Consider the following 18,478-nt stretch of genomic DNA (forward strand, 5'->3'; position numbering starts at 1 on the left):
GTCCCTCCCGAACCTATAACAAAAGTGTCCCTCGCGGGTCAAAATGACCCGAAGGCCAAAAATGACACTCATTTTATTTTTGGTTCAGAAAGCTTATATTGGAACTTTTTTTTTCAAATTTTTTATGTAGGTGCATATTTCAGATATGATGCATTTTTCTATTATTTTTTTGGTGATTTTTTTTTATCATATTTACCTTTTATTCTGGATATTTTTAAGAAAACATAAGCAAATAAGTAGTTTTTGTACATTATTTCACCAAAAAAAACAAAGAAAGACACAATTTCAGTCCTGTTTCATCAAAAACCAACAGATGGCATTGGGATTGAGTCACTGAGTGTCTCTGATGCCATCTGGCGGGGAAAAATTACATAAAATTGCATTTTATGGTTAGAGCCACTAGAGGGGCCTATAGAACCCTATGGAGATTTTTAAATGAGCAAAACAAATGAAACATGAGAACTTCAATTTGGTTGTTTATGGATTAAAATATATATTGAAACATTACAAAATCCATATTTTGTAAAAAATAACTGAATTATAACCTAAACATATGTATGTTCATACAATTTCATAAATATGAAATAAATATATAATATTTTTTTTTAAATATAAATATGGTATAAACTCATTGGTCTCCACCACATCACTCAAATTTAACTGTGTTAAGTCAAAAAAATGGGAAAATGACAGTCATATCCCAGCAGAAACATGAAACATATTATAATGTGTTCTATGGGAGTGTGTGTACCATGTGTGTGTTTGTGCATGTGTGTGTGCGTGTGCGTATGTGAGTTTTTTCTGCATTGGGGATATTCTGTAGTCTCAACCCTTCGTTTGGGTATAAATCTTTACTGGATTGTCTCAGATTTTGTATATTAAAAAAAATCTAATGTAATGAAAAATGCAGTTTTCTCGTAAATTCCATTCATTCCTATTCGGGTCAAAATGACCCACGAGGGACACTTTTGTTACTTTTTTTATTGCACCCATTTAAACTCCTCGAATCCATTTGGTGTATTCCCAGTGCGAGTGTGACAAAAGTAAAGAAATCTTGTATGATCAACATGATTTTTTGAAAAAACTTTTTGGGTCAAAATGACCCGAGGGACGGATGAGGGTAGGATGTTGATTGTTATAAACATAGATACTGTCATGCAAGAAACATTTCAGACTCGTCTGACAATAAAGTGCTATATCATACATATCATATCATTTCAGGTGATGAGTTTGGTGTCTGGCTTTGGGCCACTGATTACAGCTGGGATCTTCTCTGCCACTCTCTCATCGGCGCTGGCGTCTCTGGTCAGCGCTCCCAAAGTCTTCCAGGTCAGGACACAAACAAACCTCCTTCTGAAGAATTTCTTTAACTTTGGTTAAAAGGTATTGTAATTTGGATACTAGGTATCCAGAGTTGCTAGTTCATGGAGTTTTGTTCGTTGCGTCCCCGAAATCAGCCAGTAATCTCAAAAAAAGTAAAGAACTGACACTGACTTTCGTTCACTTCCATGATTCTGCCATATTTTCTCCGTTACAGAAATGACTACAAATAAAGCTTGTGTGTTTGGGCAGTTTTCATTAACACCAGATCAAATTTAGACAATTACATAAAGTGTTATATGGCAGAATTCTTCATCGTCTTAAAATCTGAGGAGGATATTTGGTTTATTCCCATCATAAATCTCTATCTACATTAAGCACCTCAAAATGCACATGGGCTTCATCCAAGATGCATCTGCTGATTTCTCTGTATGTGTGTGGATTATTTGGTTTTATTTTAAAAACAGATGCATGCTGAATGGTGTGAGTCTCTGGTTTCAACAGCTCTGTGGTCTGATAAGTAATAATTAATGTGATGAGCACAAGAAAAACACATGAATTACCTATTTGCATCCGTTACACATTTTTCCTCTCTGATTTCTTGACACTTTCCCCTATTTTCTCACCTTCTGCAGTATCTTCCTGATACAAAAGCGTGCGCTTTCTGATTTTTGTGCAGTGATCAACTATGATAAGTTGCATTTGGAGTCATTTATTACACAATCATCAGGTGCATCAGCGAGCGAGCATAATCATTGTGTTTGACGGACATAGACAGGTTACGGTTACGGTCAATTCCAAGGGAATGCATGAACTGAAAGCATGGAAAGCTTGATGCAATGCAATGTAAATCGCTTTGGATTAAAAGTGTCTACCAAATGCGTAAACGATGAATGATAAAGCATCTTGCATGCCCATACCCTATATGTGACCCTGGAGTACAAAACCTGGAGTCATAAGGGTCAATTTTTTTAAATTGAGATGTACACATCATCTGAATAATCTTTCCATTGATGTATGGTTTGTTAGGATAGGACAATATTTGGCTGAGATACAACTATTTGAAAATCTGGAATCTGAGGGTGCAAAAAAATCTAAATATTGAGAAAATCATCTTTAAAGTTGTTCAAATGAAGTTCTTAGCAATGCATATTACTAATCAAAAATTAAGTTTTGATATATTTACAGTAGGAAATTTGCAAAATATCTTCACGGAACATGATCTTTACTTAATATCCTAATGATTTTTGGCATAAAAGAAAAATCTATAATTTTGACCCATACAATGTATTGTTGGCTATTGCTACAAATATACCCCAGCGACTTAAGACTGCTTTTGTGCTGCAGGGTTACATATATTGGCCAAATATTATATATCAGAGTTTCCTATGATCTTATAATGTTTCATATAACCCTCATTCTGTTCTTCAGGTTATCTGTTGTGTGAGTCGATGGAGGAGTTTAATGTGTGTGTGGTTTTATAGGCCTTGTGTAAGGATAAAATCTACCCTGGAATGCATGTGTTTGCCAAAGGATACGGGAAGAACAAAGAGCCTCTGCGTGCTTACGTTCTCACCTTCATCATCGGCCTGGCCTTCATCCTGATCGGTAAACTACACCCCACTTAATGCTGACTTATCTGCTTACACGTCAATGACAGAGACTGTGTCTAAAATCCAGTGTGTTGGTGTTTCAGCTGAGTTAAACATCATCGCTCCCATCATTTCCAACTTCTTCTTGGCCTCTTACGCCTTGATAAATTTCTCTGTTTTCCACGCGTCGATGGCGAACTCCCCAGGCAAGTGTGAAGCAGAAATCCTCACTGATGAAACTGAAAATGAGCGTGGTGTTCCTCCTCAGGTCGCTGACACTGATGGTTTCATTCATCAGTGAGTAATTCACAGATCTCTGTCTGAACAGGGTGGCGTCCGAGCTTCAAATACTATAACAAGTGGGTGTCGTTAGCCGGAGCCGTGCTGTGCTGCGTGGTGATGTTCGTGATCAACTGGTGGGCGGCGCTGCTCACAAACGTCATCGTCCTGGCGCTCTACATCTACGTCAGCTACAAGAAACCAGGTCAGTTCTGTTTTCAGTTCATTATGATTATGTGAAAACACTTTACAATAAGGTCTCATTTGTCGCAATAAAACTGAAGTATCGACAGATCTTTTCTTCTGTATTGTGATGTGAGATTATCGACAAAGAAAACTGTAGGATGGGACTTGGTTCATGCATCGGTTGTTGATTGGATGTTGGGATGTGGGCGTGGCTCTCAGAAGAGCGTGCCCTGCAGGGGCGGAGTTTAAGTACACTAAATGATTGGAGAATCCTGCATACGTCGCCAGAGAGAAGATTCAGTTCTGACATTTTGAAGAATGTTGGTAACCAAACAGTTTCTGGTAGCCAATGACTTCCATAGTGTTTTTTCCCCCCTACTATGGAAGTCAATGGCTACCAACAACTGTTTGGTTACCAACATTCTTCAAAATATCTTCTATCCACAAGAAAGGAACTCATACAGGTTTGGAACAACATGAGGGTGAGTAAATGATGACAGAATTTAGATTTTGGTGTGAACTGTCCCTTCAACTAATTTGAGGCTTTATTGTAACGTGTTATCGCTTATGTTTTAAAGTCATAAATCACAACTGAGTGTCAAAATGCATCTTTCTGCTTCAGATGTCAACTGGGGTTCGTCGACACAAGCGCTGATGTACAATAAGGCACTAACGCACAGTCTGCATCTCACGGGGGTTGAGGACCATATCAAGAACTTCAGGTGATCCACCAACAGATGCAGATGCTGTCATATGTGACTCTATAGAGAGAACTTAAATCATTTTCCCACAGGCCTCAGTGTCTCGTAATGTCCGGATACCCAAACTCAAGACCGGCGCTGCTGTATCTAGTGCACGCCTTCACCAAAAACGTGGGCTTGATGGTCTGTGGCCATGTGCGCACGGTTAGTAAATTCAATAAACATCTGACACATTATGAGTTATGAGCAGCTACTCAACCAAACATGCACTTGTCCTTGCATTTTTCCACAGGGATTCCGTAGGCCGAACTATAAGGACATGATGAACGAGCAGGTCCGCTATCAGCGCTGGCTCCTGAAGACACAAATCAAAGCCTTTTACACTCCTGTGTTTGCTGATGATCTCAGACAAGGAGCCCAGTATCTTCTACAGGTCAGAACGAAGAGCTCATGTAATGAACTGAATCAGAACGCATTTAAAACTAAGAGTAAACCTGATGTTGTTGGGATTCACAGACCACTGGTTTGGGTCGCCTAAAACCCAACACACTGGTGTTTGGCTTTAAGAACAACTGGAGGAACGGTGAGATGAAGGATGTGGAAACCTACATCAACACCATCCAGTGAGTCTGACTGTGTGACGCTCTTCATGTCTTCATCTTTAAGAACTGAAATCTTCATCTGAATGATCGCTGTGTGTGTTTCAGTGACGCGTTTGACCTGCAGTTCGGGGTGGTTCTCTTGAGACTGAAGGAAGGTCTCGACATCTCTCACATTCAAGGTCGAGTTTCCTGGCTAAAGTGTAAATGGTTTGAGTCTTTTCATCAGTGATTTTAACTCCGCTTCTGTTGGTCTTTCTTCAGATGAAATTCAGACCTCGCAGGAGAAAGCTCCTGGAATGAAGGATCTCTTGGTGTCCATCAACATCAAAGACTTTGACAGCGATTCCTCAAAACCATCATCTAAATCCACCAGCTGCCAAAGCAGCCCGCTCATCTTCAGAGGTCAGAAAATCATGACGTGCTGCACGGTTAAAGGAATAGTTCATCCGAAAATGAAAATGTGCTCAAGATTAGGATGAGTTTGTTTCTTCATCAGGTTTGTAGAAATGTAGCATTGCATCAGTGTCTCAGCAATGGATGCTCTGCAGTGAATGGGTGCCGTCAGAATGAGAGTCCAAACAGCTGATAAAAACATCACAATAATCCACAAATAATCCACAGCACTCCAGTCCATCAGTTAACATCTGGAGAAGACAAAAGCTGAAACAAATCCAGCATTAAGACGCTTTTAACTAAAAGTCCATATAATCCATAAAAAATATGAGTCCATAATCCATAATAACGCTTCCTCCAGTGAAAAAGTGTTCTGGTCTGAATCAGGAGAGAAATCTGCACAGATCAAGCAGCGTTTAAATATGTAAATATGTGGCTGGATTTTGATGTGAGAGACAACAGGAGATGCACTTTTTCACTGGAGGAAGAGTTATTATGGATTATGGACTCTATGGTATTTTAGTTCAAAACGTCTTAATGCTGAATTAGTTTCAGTTTTTGTCTTCTCCAGATGTTAACTGATGGACTGGAGTGCTGTGGATTACTTGTGGATTATTGTGATGTTTTTATCAGCTGTTTGGAAACATTTTCATCTTTTGGGTGAACTAATCCTTTAATGAGTGTTTGTGTGAAGAGAGTAAACCGGAAAAAGACTGAGCTCAAGTCTTTGTCCATTTTATTGTGTTCCCATTAGAGCTACTCCAAATATCCTCCAGTTCATGAATTTCCTTCAATGTAGGAATGTACAGATTTGTGTTCTTCAGAACCTCAGACTCAATACGCTCAGGGATTAGTCCTGATCTTGTTCTTACACTTTAAAAATGCTAGGTTGTTTCAACCCAATGTTGGGTCAAATATGAACTAACCCAGCTGTTGGGTTAAATTTTTAAATCAAAGTTTTAACCCAAAAGTTGGGTTAGTCCATATTTGACCCAAAGTTGGGTTGAAACAGCCCAGCATTTTTTAGAGTGTAAATTCACGATGAATGTTAATTCTCCACGGAATGGCTTTTGGTGTCTCAGATTTATGTACCTGGTAAGCTGATGCTAATTTCTCCTCTCTTGACGATGCATGTGTGGTTTCAGACACCAAGAAGCCTCCGATGCAGCTCAGTCCTGCGGACGAGAAACTTCTGACCGCTAGTCAACAGTTCCAGAAGAAACAGAGCAAAGGAACCATTGATGTTTGGTGGCTGTTTGACGACGGAGGTAAAGAGTTATTTCCATTTCAGTGTAGTTTGATGATTATGTAGCTTCAATAAATGACGCTGTGATTGATTACTCATTGTAGGCTTGACTCTTTTGATACCGTATTTGCTAACCAACAAAAATAAATGGCGCGACTGCAAGATCCGCGTGTTCATTGGAGGAAAGATAAACAGGATCGACCACGACCGCAGAGCGTGAGTATTACGTTGAATGTATTTTGTTCTTTTGCTTGGTTTTATAAAGAAGACGAAGTCTTAAGACCTTACGATTTTTAAGATCCTGAGGAATTCAGTCAGTGTGTCCAAACTCGTTTAACAAATAAAGCCATTTAAATAATGGAGATATTCAGCTACATTTAGTGAAAACCACTAAAGCATTTGGTCTCGCGCAGAATGGCGGCGTTGCTCAGTAAGTTCAGGATTGACTTCTCTGACATCACCGTTCTTGGAGACATCAACATTAAGCCAAAGAAGCACAAGTAAGTTTCGATCCATTGGCTAATAATGAGCATGTTTTGCTCCGGTATCCACGAGAAGCAGCTGTTGTTTGATTTTGTGCTCAGCAAGAAGATGTTTGAGGAGATGATCGAGCCGTACAGACTGAACGAGGACGACATGGAGCAAGAAGCCGCTGAGAAACTGAAGGCTGAAGAACCCTGGAGGATCACAGATAATGAGCTGGAGCTCTACAGGGCCAAGGTTACCATCAGCTACTCTTACATTGCTTTGAGATGGCACTCTTATGTGTGAGAACTAATCAGAAAGACGCCTTAAGACATAGCTCTTCCAGGAGCACATACTAACCAGCCTTATTTGGATGGATCTTATTTAGAAGCAGTTACATTGTTAAAGAAAAAATATTGGAACCAATTGATTTTTTCATGATGATTTGATCTGCTAATAGTTCTTAAATGTCTATATTCTGCCATCAGTGTAGACTGAACAACAATACTCTGACAGTGTTGCCTGCGCTGCTACTGAATTTACATTCTAGAAATGATGTTTTAGTTGAGTTACTTCTGTTTAAGTTTGAATGTGATGAGAGAGAAACACTGAGGACCACAAAATAATACAAAGACAAATAAACAACATTTCTATTGTGCAGTTTTCACTAATTGCACACAAACATAGTGTGGTCTGAACAAAAGACTCTTAAGAACTGATTCTTTTTAATGAATTAATCAAAAGACTCAAATCTATGGAAGCCCGTTTCCGCCACTGAATAAAACATAAAACAAGGTAATTGTGACTTTTTATATCTTGCAATTCTGACTTTTTTCTCACAATTCTGACGACTTTTCTCAGAATTGAGTTATAAAGTCCAATTCTGAGGGGGGGGAAAAAAGACTATTTTCTTACAATTGCATGTTTATATCTCACAATTCTGACTTTTCTCTCGCAATTCAGTTTTTCTCAGAATTGAGTTTTAAAGTCTAATTCTAAGGAAAAAAGACTATTTTCTTACAATTGCATGTTTATGTCAATTCTGACTTTATTTCTCAGAATTGTGTGTTTATATCACGCAATTCTGACTTTATAACAAGCGCAATTCTGAGAAAAAAAGTCAGAATTGTGAGACAAAAAGTGCCAATTACCTTTTTCATTTTTTATTCAGTGGCAGAAACGGGCTTCCATGCAAATCAGTTTCAGACTACTCAAACTCAGTTGCAGTGGTTATAAAAGTCATTTGCATCCTCAAAACCGAAACCCTTATGATTTTCCGTCCCTATTAACAAAACAGGTTTGAACTGGCAGTATATTTAGAATTCCCATGTTATACAAACAGATATAAAGAACTGACCACAGAACATGTTTTTCCATTCCACTGCACTACTTTTCCATTGTTTTTCTATGTAAACACACACAAAACTGCATCTAAAAACACAGTTAAAAGACAAGTCACTAATGTCAAAGCAGCTTTACAGTGTTAAACAGGAAAAACGTGTGCTGATAATGCAAGAGCACAAGAAGTTCAAGTGAAAAGTAAAAGAAATTCAGCTTTTAAAAAACACATCTCTAGACCTTGCGTTTTTTCCCCAGGAGTTTTAAAGTCTAATTCTAAGGAAAAAAGGCTATTTTCTTACAATTTCATGTTTGTCAATTCTGACTTTATTTCTCAGAACTGTGTGTTTATATCACGCAATTCTGACTTTATAACAAGCGCAATTCTGAGAAAAAAAGTCAGAATTGTGAGACAAAAAGTGACAATTACCTTTTTCATTTTTTATGCAGTGGCAGAAACGGGCTTCCATGCAAATCAGTTTCAGACTACTCAAACTCAGTTGCAGTGGTTATAAAAGTCATTTGCATCCTCAAAACCGAAACCCTTATGATTTTCCGTCCCTATTAACAAAACAGGTTTGAACTGGCAGTATATTTAGAATTCCCATGTTATACAAACAGATATAAAGAACTGACCACAGAACATGTTTTTCCATTCCACTGCACTACTTTTCCATTGTTTTTCTATGTAAACACACACAAAACTGCATCTAAAAACACAGTTAAAAGACAAGTCACTAATGTCAAAGCAGCTTTACAGTGTTAAACAGGAAAAACGTGTGCTGATAATGCAAGAGCACAAGAAGTTCAAGTGAAAAGTAAAAGAAATTCAGCTTTTAAAAAACACATCTCTAGACCTTGCGTTTTTTCCCCAGTTCCACTGCCCATGTCTCGACCTTTTTGCTTTGATCTGTGTGAATGGCCCCAGATAATGTCTGAAATAGCATCAACATGCGAGTGACATCAGTTCTTACTGTTCTTTCATTTAGTCGAATCGCCAGATCAGACTGAACGAGCTTCTGAAGGAACACTCGAGCACAGCCAACCTCATTGTCATGTAAGTACTGACCACACATTTAACAAATAAAACACTTCATTTGAATATATGCGGCCCTTATGAAGCACACAGGTGCCTGATACTGTCTTTTGGCTGATGATTTGATTCATCTGAGCATCTGATTCATTTGGGTTTGACAGAACCATGCCGCTCGCCAGGAAGGGGACGGTGTCCAGCGCTCTTTACATGACCTGGCTGGACACGTTAACTAAAGATCTGCCACCGATTCTTCTTGTCCGAGGAAACCATCAGAGTGTTCTGACCTTCTACTCGTGAAGAGAACCAGACGTGACTGTGTTACAATCAGTACATTTGTATATTGACCAGATTTGTTCGCTGTTGCCAAATCGACTTACAGTATATTTAATATATTGAGCTGAAATAACCAGTGCTACAGAAAAGTTTACTAGTAGATATTTTTAATGTAACAACACTTACCTCTAAAAGAGCAGATCAAATGTGACCCTGGAGCACAAAAGCAGTGTTAAGTCGCTGGGGTATATTTGTAGCAATAGCCAACAATACATTGTACGAGTCAAAATTATCCATTTTTCTTTTATGCCAAAAATCATTAGGATATTAAGTAAAGATCATGTTCCATGAAGATATTTTGTAAATGTCCTACCGTAAATATATCAAAACTTAATTTGTGATTAGTAATATGCATTGCTAAGAACTTCATTCTGAACATATTTGAGCTTATCTTCATCATATCTTCAAACGCCGTCAGTCTACACAGTATCTATTCAGGCTGCTGTTCTTAGACGCTATCACATAGTTTACTAAGAACCTACTAATTCTGGAGAAAGTGAGTTTGCACGTGTCTTAGTGCCAATGCAAATGTTAAAAAACACTGTTCTAGACAAGAGAGACATTGAAAGATGCAATGCATTAAATAAATGGCCTTGATTTTAACTATGTAATTTGTGTTTTCCGTGCATTATTGTATCATGTCCATGAATATTAAAACAAAAAAAGGTAAAATTGCAGTTTATTGCAGCTATAAACTGTGAGAAATGCTTATTCGGGGTAATTGAAAATGCGACTGCTAACTAATACACACAAATGCACATATGCCCTACTCAATTTCGGAAAATTGACCCTGATGACTGGTTTTGTGCTCCAGGGTCACATATGATGCTTGAAATAAATTTAAAGGGACAGTTCACCCAAGAATGAATATTCTGTCATCATTTACAAACCTTCAAAATAGCTTCTTTTCATACAGGTTTGGAACGACAGTAAATGATGACAACATTTTCATTTTTGGGTGAACTATCCTTTAATGTCCATTTTTGCACTAACACTCTGGGGATAAAAGTAAAACCCCTTTATTTTTCTTAATCCAGAACAGTGATGCCATTTCTCATCGCCAAGCCTGAAATGAAATTCTTGCCTCCTACAGTCAAACTCGCTCTGAACATATTTGAGCTTATCTTCATCATATCTTCAAACGCCGTCAGTCTACACAGTATCTATTCAGGCTGCTGTTCTTAGACGCTATCACATAGTTTACTAAGAACCTACTAATTCTGATAATTCTGGAGAAAGTGAGTTTGTACGTGTCTTAGTGCCAATGCAAATGTTAAAAAACACTGTTCTAGACAAGAAAGATGCAATGCATTAAATAAATGGCCTTGATTTTAACTATGTAATTTGTGTTTTCCGTGCATTATTGTATCATGTCCATGAATATTAAAACAAAAAAAGGTAAAATTGCAGTTTATTGCAGCTATAAACTGTGAGAAATGCTTATTCGGGGTAATTGAAAATGCGACTGCTAACTAATACACACAAATGCACATATGCCCTTTTTACAGTGTAGTTCATTGCATTTTTTGACTTTTAATTTAATTAATGATTTAAATCATTTGAGCTGAAGCTCCAACTTGAGCAGAAACTAAAGAAACAAGTGTGGCAGTGTAAATCAGTGTTTGATAAAGCTATAAGACTTTAAGACCAAGTATTTAAGGAATAAATTGAAGGGAACACAATATGTCAAAATGTTCTTAATCAGTGTTTTTGTCTTGTTTTCCAGTGCAAATGTCTAAAGAATCTTAAATCACAATACATTTACTTGAAATGCAAAATGACTTTAAGAAGTCTTGTTTTCTGAGAAACTGATCAAATTGAAGTGAGTTTAGGATCAAAATCAACTTAATTAAAGGCAAAGTTTTCATACTGCATTGACAGATACTTGTTTTAAGCTTAAACTCACTTTATTTCGTTCAATATTTGAAGACATTTGTTGTAAGTTCCTTGAGTTAATGTTTTGATGTTTAGACATTTGGAAAACAATAAATACTCAGGAAGATATTCATGCTTTGCAACATGACTTTGGGACTTTCTGCTCTGATTTAATACTTTTTAAGGCCTTCAGAAAATAAAACATGACGATGCTGCTGTAACTTATTGATGGATTCACTTGCAACACAATCATTGCTTCACTCAAAACATTAGTTACACATGTTGATCTAAGATGTTTTAATGTGTTGAGAGTTCAGTCACGAGCGTTTCTCCAGCACCACGGCAATTCAGTTTCCATTAGCACTCGTGTGTGATTAATACCCTCCCATCCACTTGATTTAGGATTCATCACCGTTTTCTGTCAGAAATCCTGTGTGGAGAATGTCAGTCAGTTCCTCCCTTCAGCAGAGAATCAAGACGCACGGAGCGGATCCGGATGACAGCGGGGATGACTGGGAGATCGGGGTTGGGAATCTGATCATCGACCTGGACGCGGATTTGGAGAAGGATCGACAGAGATTGGAGATGAATCGCGTTTTGAGCGTTAAAAGCGCGGTGGAAGGTCGCGAAGAGCTCGAATACAATTGCTCGAGCGCAGGCGCCGCGTTCGACGGCCTGACGCGAGCCTCCGCCGCCAGCGAGCAGACGCTCCTCTGCAAAGAGCCCAAGAAATTCAAGCTGAAACGCAGGAATTCCACCACGGATGCGGATCGATTCCCGTCGCTGGAGATGGTGAGCGGCATTCCTAAAGTTTGCGTCGGTAAGCGGCGCGAGGCTCAAGGACGCGGCGGAGAGATGAATTCAGCACCAGCGCCGGTGGACAGCGACCAGCCCACGCCGCCCGCCCGAGCCAAAGACTGCAAAAAGGGCAAAACCCAGAGCAAAGGAGTGAAAAGAGAGAAAGACTCGGCGAGGACGCGGAAAGAGAAGCCTAGCGATGAATTCGGCCCGCTGTCAGAGAACGGAAGCGCCTTGGGAGGAACGGAGAATCTCATCGGTAGGGGCGGAATGGACGCGGCTATTGTTGACCACACTGACGACACGAGCACCGAGGAGAACAGCCTGAGGACGGTAAGCTCACATCTGTCCTTCAGAAACCTTCATGTCGAATCACCAAGTTGATAATGCGCGTGTAATGCGTCCAAATGACCCGTGCGATCATGATACCAATCCCATCATGCAGTCAGACTGCTAATGTGTGCAACTATCACGATCCGTTATGGACGTGAAGAAACGAGCAGGTTGAGCTGATGGCGGATTCAGTGTTTGTGTGCTTGAGAATGACGCTGAAACCAAAAGGTGCTTCCGTGTCTGTTTGCTGCTTTGTGAGCTAGGCTACGTGAATCTCTTTCCAGCCGGCGAGATTCGTCAAAAACAAAAAGAGCACCAAACACCTTCCGTGCAATGAAGTCGTTTTGGTTGGCTTGGTTTGCAATAGCAATATAGAGAGGTTTTCTTTTGTTTGTCAGCCATTTCCTTTGTTAACGCAGCCCCTGTGAAATTCTTCACGTCTGTTGCCAATGGAAACCTAAGCATCACAATTCCCTCTGCTTGTTTTGGACAAAGACATACTGGCTTGTTTGAAGCCAAGATGCTTGTGATATTTACAGTTTTAAACATAGAGACAAGCTCCACCTCCTCCAGTCTTGGCCATTCTGCACTATTGTCCCTGTACATCTAGATGTCTTTTTCATTTCGCCTTGATTCCAGTGACATCGCTCAGAAAGACACCACCATTCACAGGGCTGTACTGACATGCCGACTTAATGCTGTAAGAGGTTTTGTGTGTTCTCCTTGAATGAGGAGGATTACGTGATCACTTGATTGTTGAATTTAAAAATACAAAAGTCAAATGCAAAATCAAAAAGAAACTCGCATGCAACTGCATTATACTTCAGCTAGCACTGTGTTTGTGCTCTCTCTCTCTCTCTCTCCAGTTGAGTGTTAAGACGCGGTCGGTTGGAACTAACACACAGGAAGCCGAGAAAGCCCTCGAGTCCAGCTACATGGAGCCATGTCAACCAGGAACGAGTGTCAATCTAGAGGGTATTGTGTGGCATGAGCGCATGCAACTGCATTATACTTCAGCTAGCACTGTGTTTGTGCTCTCTCTCTCTCTCTCCAGTTGAGTGTTAAGACGCGGTCGGTTGGAACTAACACACAGGAAGCCGAGAAAGCCCTCGAGTCCAGCTACATGGAGCCATGTCAACCAGGAACGAGTGTCAATCTAGAGGGTATTGTGTGGCATGAAACGGAGGAAGGTGAGAGCATGTTATTCTGTGCAATGTCTCACATATATAAAACAATATACAATATACTGTTGTGAAATTGTCTGCATGCATGTGTTTCCAGTTAGTATCTTGCATCACATTTTCTTCTTCACCACATTATGAATGACTGTATTCAAATTGGTTACACTGGATATGTGATGAGTTTAGGGCGAGTTTTGTCATTAGCTCCACAGGACTGCGTTTTCAAAGCAGCTGTGAGACGGAAGAATTTGGAGGAAGAGGAGACACTGGTTGCATATTGATTAAGCAAATTAAAATTGCAGACCACCATCTTAACTTCCATCACTGAGATCAAGCACAGAATGAATCCTTTCGAAAATGTTTTAATCTTTTGGAATATTTTGGTTGCTTTTTACTTTTAATATTTTTTAGAGGGACTCATTTCTGTGACTGTTTCACTTTGATTTCAGGGGTTCTAGTTGTGAATGTCACATGGAGGAAAAGGACCTATGTGGGCACTCTCTTGGACTGTACCAAGCATGACTGGGCTCCACCACGGTAAAACACCTTCCTTACTTCTTGAATGCTTGACTTGTAGTGTATATACACATTTAAATTAAGATTCAAGACGTATTTTAGGTCTAGAGTCAAACCCGTTTTGATTTTAGATCCGTTCATTTAAAGAAAGTTGATTTATTTACATGCACTTATAACTCCTTGTTGTTCTTAACTAGGTTTTGTGAATCACCAATGAGTGATTCTGAAATGCCTTATGCGCGTGGACGTGGTAAACGGATGCGGCTGGCCATACCAGATCAACCAGCTGTAGACCCGAGTCTTTCCAAGATACGAGGGCTAACTCACAAGAGGCGCGGAGTGGGAATCGGCAACAAAGGAAGACGAGGGAGTCTGAACCTCAGTGGCTGTAGGACACCTGGATACTACGCCATGGAGGACATCAAATCCAATTCACTTATATGTGGAAAACGAAAAGGCAAAGCCCCAGCCGATCTAGATTTAAGTTTGGTCTCGGAGGACATTAGGAATGGGAATGGGAAAAGGATACGAGCCAAATCCAGGAGCGCTCCTTCCACCCCTCAGGGTAAATCCGACCCTGTGTTTCTTGATCAAGTTTGCGCGTCCCCAATGCTAATAGACTGTCCGCATCCGAACTGCAACAAGAAGTACAAACATATCAACGGGCTCCGTTACCACCAGTCACACGCTCACCTGAACAGTGACAGAAAGCAAGAGTTTGAGGTGGAGAGCGAGGACAGGCTTTCAGATTTTGATGAAGCACTCAGCTCGGTACCTTTTGATTCTTCTGAGAACATCATCTCCAAGAAGCCCAGAAGCATGTATAAACTCAATGCAGTCGGTTCTCCAAAGAGCAGGAAAGCATTGCTCAACAATGATAGCAGTCCCAAAGCCAATGCAAAACTACGCCCTAATGTGGCAAGTAAAGATGGATCCATAGATGATCTGAGCAACCTCCCACTCATTTCCAACATGTCCGTTGTCCTTGAGAACTGCCTCATGACGGATCGTAGTACATCTGTTGAGATGCCTAAGCTCGAAGCAGAGGGTGTTATTGATAAGAGGGACATATGTAGCAAAGTTAAGAAAGAAGGGTTCACTGAGAGATGCTTAGCCAAGTCTCGAACCAACAGACTCATCAACGCTGCCCCTGCTCCTCCGAAGCTGACCGCTATTCCACCCGCTGCATTTTCCACTAAAATCACAGAAGTTTCTTCTCATCAGGCTTCTCCAACTGTTGCCCTCACAAAAGCCAAGAACCTCTCACTGAAACCCATCAAGCCAAAGCTGGACGTTATTGCACAAGTTAACATGGCCAACACCGCCTCAGTCCTGAGCAAAGACAGTAAGAGAAAGGAAAAGCATCGATTAAAGGACAGGAATTGTAAAGATCCCCGGAGTCCCAAAAGTGACCCGATATACACAAAAGCGGATGATACAAAGACTATCGGGAAAGACTTTCCCGTGAGCCTCTTGAAAGAGCATTTGAGCAAGCAAGATGTTGTAAACGGTCCAAGTGAAACGCAAGAAAGCCGCATGGCGAGTATCAGAGCCGAGGCCGACAAGGTGTACACCTTCTCAGACAATGCACCGAGTCCTTCCATCGGGAGCTCTGCAAGAATGGACTGCGTCCCTCTTACAAACGGAGATGGAGTGAGTGCTAAAACAAACAGTCCTGCATACTCCGACATATCCGATGCAGCTGAGGACGGTGGATCAAACTCAAGATCTAGAAGGAACTCGACACAAGATTCTAACTCAAACAGCAACATCAATCCCAAAATTCCCTCAGTGAGTACCACTCCCACGGTGACCCCAGGAAAAGAGGTCCAGTCCACATCTCACGGCCATGGTTATGAATCCCATTGCATCCCAGGTTACATGCATTCTGGGCAAGCCAGTTCCACTTCGTTCCATAAGGTGGCCTCACCTTACGGTCGGACGAAGGATGATTTGAGAGATTTAAATGAGGATATAAAAAGCTCAGAATCCTCTAGCCACTCAAGTTCCCAATCACAGCTTCAGTACGCTGAAACGCACACAGCGCTGGCTCAGTCTTTGTACTATGGACAGTACAGCCGGGGTGTTTCAATGGACCAGAAGGTTCTAATGATGCCCAGCACCCACAGACCTCTCAGTGAGGCATGCTGTGAGGAAATGCAGTATAGCAAGCAAAGTAGAGGTCAAGTTAGACGAGGATCTGAGCAAAAGGAACGAACAAAGGATGAGCAAAAACTGTTTATAAGCTCTCCTCAGTCGATTCATAAAGGGGCGAACTCTGTTAAGATTAACTGTGCAAAACCTGGCTTCATCTATGTGGATTTGGACAAGCAGCTGTCGTTTCAGCAGCAGCAGCAACAGGGGAAACTGTCACATATCTCCATGTCAAAAGAACAAGGGGTCCTCAAGGAATCTGAAGACCTCAGTTTGGAGAGTTCAAACTCAAAATCAAATGTGGACACAAATGTAACATTTCTAAATGTAAGTTACTGATGTTACTTATCATTTACTGAGGAAATGTTCTTTTAAAGAAAATAACAGACTTCTAGAAATGCCCTTGGTTTTGCTGGAATAACAATCCAAATCATGTTGTTTTGAGTGGTGTTTTTGGAAATAAGATCCTTAATCATCAAATGATCGAATTGCCAGGATTCTTTGATGATTGAGATCATATTGATTTCTAAGACGTTTCCATCCTTTTGAAATTTTCCATGACAAAGAAAGCATTAAACACTAGTTTCACAGGGCTACTGTTTCATAACAAAGGGCTTCCCTGTAAGGTGTGTGATTTCATTGGTTGTCAGACCAGAAACTGTTTGACAGTAGATGTTCCTCTGGGTTTAGGCTTCAGAATCTCAGTCCTGGAGCCACTCTTATCAGTCCAAATATGTGAAGCAGCAAAATCAAGAGGTCAACAGGATCTCTGAGGAAATGAGTCTGAGTCCAAACAAGGGGAAAGATTGGCACATGCCTCTAGAGCCCGAGTCCAGGCTGGAGGCCGAACTCCAGAGCGTCAAGTGTGAGACGGCTGCCGAGGTCATCGAGGAAAGTACCAGACCGGAGGTGGACGAGATAGTGGATGAGACGTCTGAAGACTTGCAGAACGCAAGAGGGGCCGCGTCGTCACCCCAGCAGTCCTTCATCCAGTTTCAGCACTCCTACCCCTATTTACACCTGTGTGAGACAAGCAGCAATGCTTACAGAGTGATGTCTCCAGCTTTGGTGCATAATTACCCAGGTAATCATCTTTTGTACATCGTAAATATGACCCCAAAACTTTCATGTAGTGGAGCTTGTACTACAAACTACTTGTAAGTGTAAGTTGTGTGTTTTCCATTCTAGGTTTCCATTATCCTCTGTATGGAAAAACGGCAGGGAGAGAGGATTCAGAGGGGGCTCAAAGCAGCAAACCAGTGACAGATTCGACAGCATTAGAGCTTCTGTCACATCCTCTCCTGCCGTATCACGGCAAATCTCCCGTTGTATGTGTCTCAGTTCAAAAAACAAGTAAAAGACACTGGTGAACCAGTTTTAGAAAGGCTTATTGTCTACAACAGAGGCAAATATGGCCCTAAATGTGATGTAAACAAACAAGCTGTTCTGGATAGCAGCATCTGCTAAATATCCACAATATAGTTTCTTCAGGAACATCCAGACACACAGCAATAACATGTAAAGTACATAAAATGAATGCTGGCAAATGGACTCATGAAACATGTTTATAGCGATGCACTTGAAGTACTTAAAAAGATGAATTAGACAGTTGATAAATTTGATGGATTTATGTAGGCGCTATACATTTTAAATATGTGACCCTGGAGCACAAAACCAGTGTTAAGTCGAGCTTTCAGATGATGTTTAAATCTCAGTTTCGAAAAATTGACCCTTATGACTGGTTTAGTGCTCCAGGGTCACATATATGCCTAGTTGTCCAAAGACAAATTGACAGCACAAAGTATAACCTTTAAATTGTTTATGTACGGTTCAAGGGCTTTGGCAGTCTAACCAAATAAAACATGACGACCATAGACACATATTGTCTTCAAAGTACGTCTTTCACAGATGTTTACAAAACCGCAGAAAAAACGTGGTTGGGCTAGTTTTGAATAACAATTGGGCTGGTTTTGTTTTCGCAGACCTGGCAACCCTGGAATGCATGTACACCTTGCAAATGTACACCTTGGGCCCTATTTTAACGATCTAAGCGCATGGTCTAAAGCGCATGGCACAGGTGTACTCAGGGCGTGTCCGAATCCACTTTTGCTAGTTTAACGACGGGAAAAA

General features: G+C 40.5%; 2 protein-coding genes across 2 annotated transcripts in view; both read left to right on the plus strand.

Annotated features, from left to right (window-relative positions):
- The window catches only part of LOC107726215 (solute carrier family 12 member 2-like), a gene marked incomplete at its 5' end in the record, with an annotated part of 25,200 nt that extends 15,510 nt beyond the window's left edge, over window positions 1-9,690 (plus strand). The window contains 16 exons of the mRNA XM_016535737.1: window positions 1,222-1,329; window positions 2,805-2,928; window positions 3,017-3,118; window positions 3,241-3,396; window positions 4,000-4,099; window positions 4,171-4,282; window positions 4,371-4,511; window positions 4,595-4,701; window positions 4,786-4,859; window positions 4,942-5,082; window positions 6,219-6,341; window positions 6,424-6,535; window positions 6,733-6,819; window positions 6,904-7,039; window positions 9,112-9,179; window positions 9,320-9,690. Coding sequence (XP_016391223.1) covers window positions 1,222-1,329; window positions 2,805-2,928; window positions 3,017-3,118; window positions 3,241-3,396; window positions 4,000-4,099; window positions 4,171-4,282; window positions 4,371-4,511; window positions 4,595-4,701; window positions 4,786-4,859; window positions 4,942-5,082; window positions 6,219-6,341; window positions 6,424-6,535; window positions 6,733-6,819; window positions 6,904-7,039; window positions 9,112-9,179; window positions 9,320-9,455 — 1,827 coding nt within the window. The remainder of the gene's footprint in view (window positions 1-1,221; window positions 1,330-2,804; window positions 2,929-3,016; window positions 3,119-3,240; window positions 3,397-3,999; window positions 4,100-4,170; window positions 4,283-4,370; window positions 4,512-4,594; window positions 4,702-4,785; window positions 4,860-4,941; window positions 5,083-6,218; window positions 6,342-6,423; window positions 6,536-6,732; window positions 6,820-6,903; window positions 7,040-9,111; window positions 9,180-9,319) is intronic.
- Window positions 9,691-11,807: 2,117 nt separating this feature from the next.
- On the plus strand, window positions 11,808-17,718 carry LOC107726216 (zinc finger protein 608-like). Its single transcript, XM_016535738.1, has 6 exons — window positions 11,808-12,497; window positions 13,552-13,687; window positions 14,128-14,215; window positions 14,392-16,675; window positions 17,039-17,432; window positions 17,537-17,718. Exons 1-6 carry the CDS (start codon window positions 11,808-11,810, stop codon window positions 17,716-17,718), a joined length of 3,774 nt encoding a protein of 1,257 aa, XP_016391224.1.
- The last annotated feature ends 760 nt before the right edge of the window (window positions 17,719-18,478 follow it).

This window comes from Sinocyclocheilus rhinocerous, unplaced genomic scaffold (genome assembly GCF_001515625.1).
Source record: "Sinocyclocheilus rhinocerous isolate Xijiao unplaced genomic scaffold, SAMN03320098_v1.1 scaffold2531, whole genome shotgun sequence".
Lineage (NCBI taxonomy): Eukaryota > Metazoa > Chordata > Actinopteri > Cypriniformes > Cyprinidae > Sinocyclocheilus > Sinocyclocheilus rhinocerous.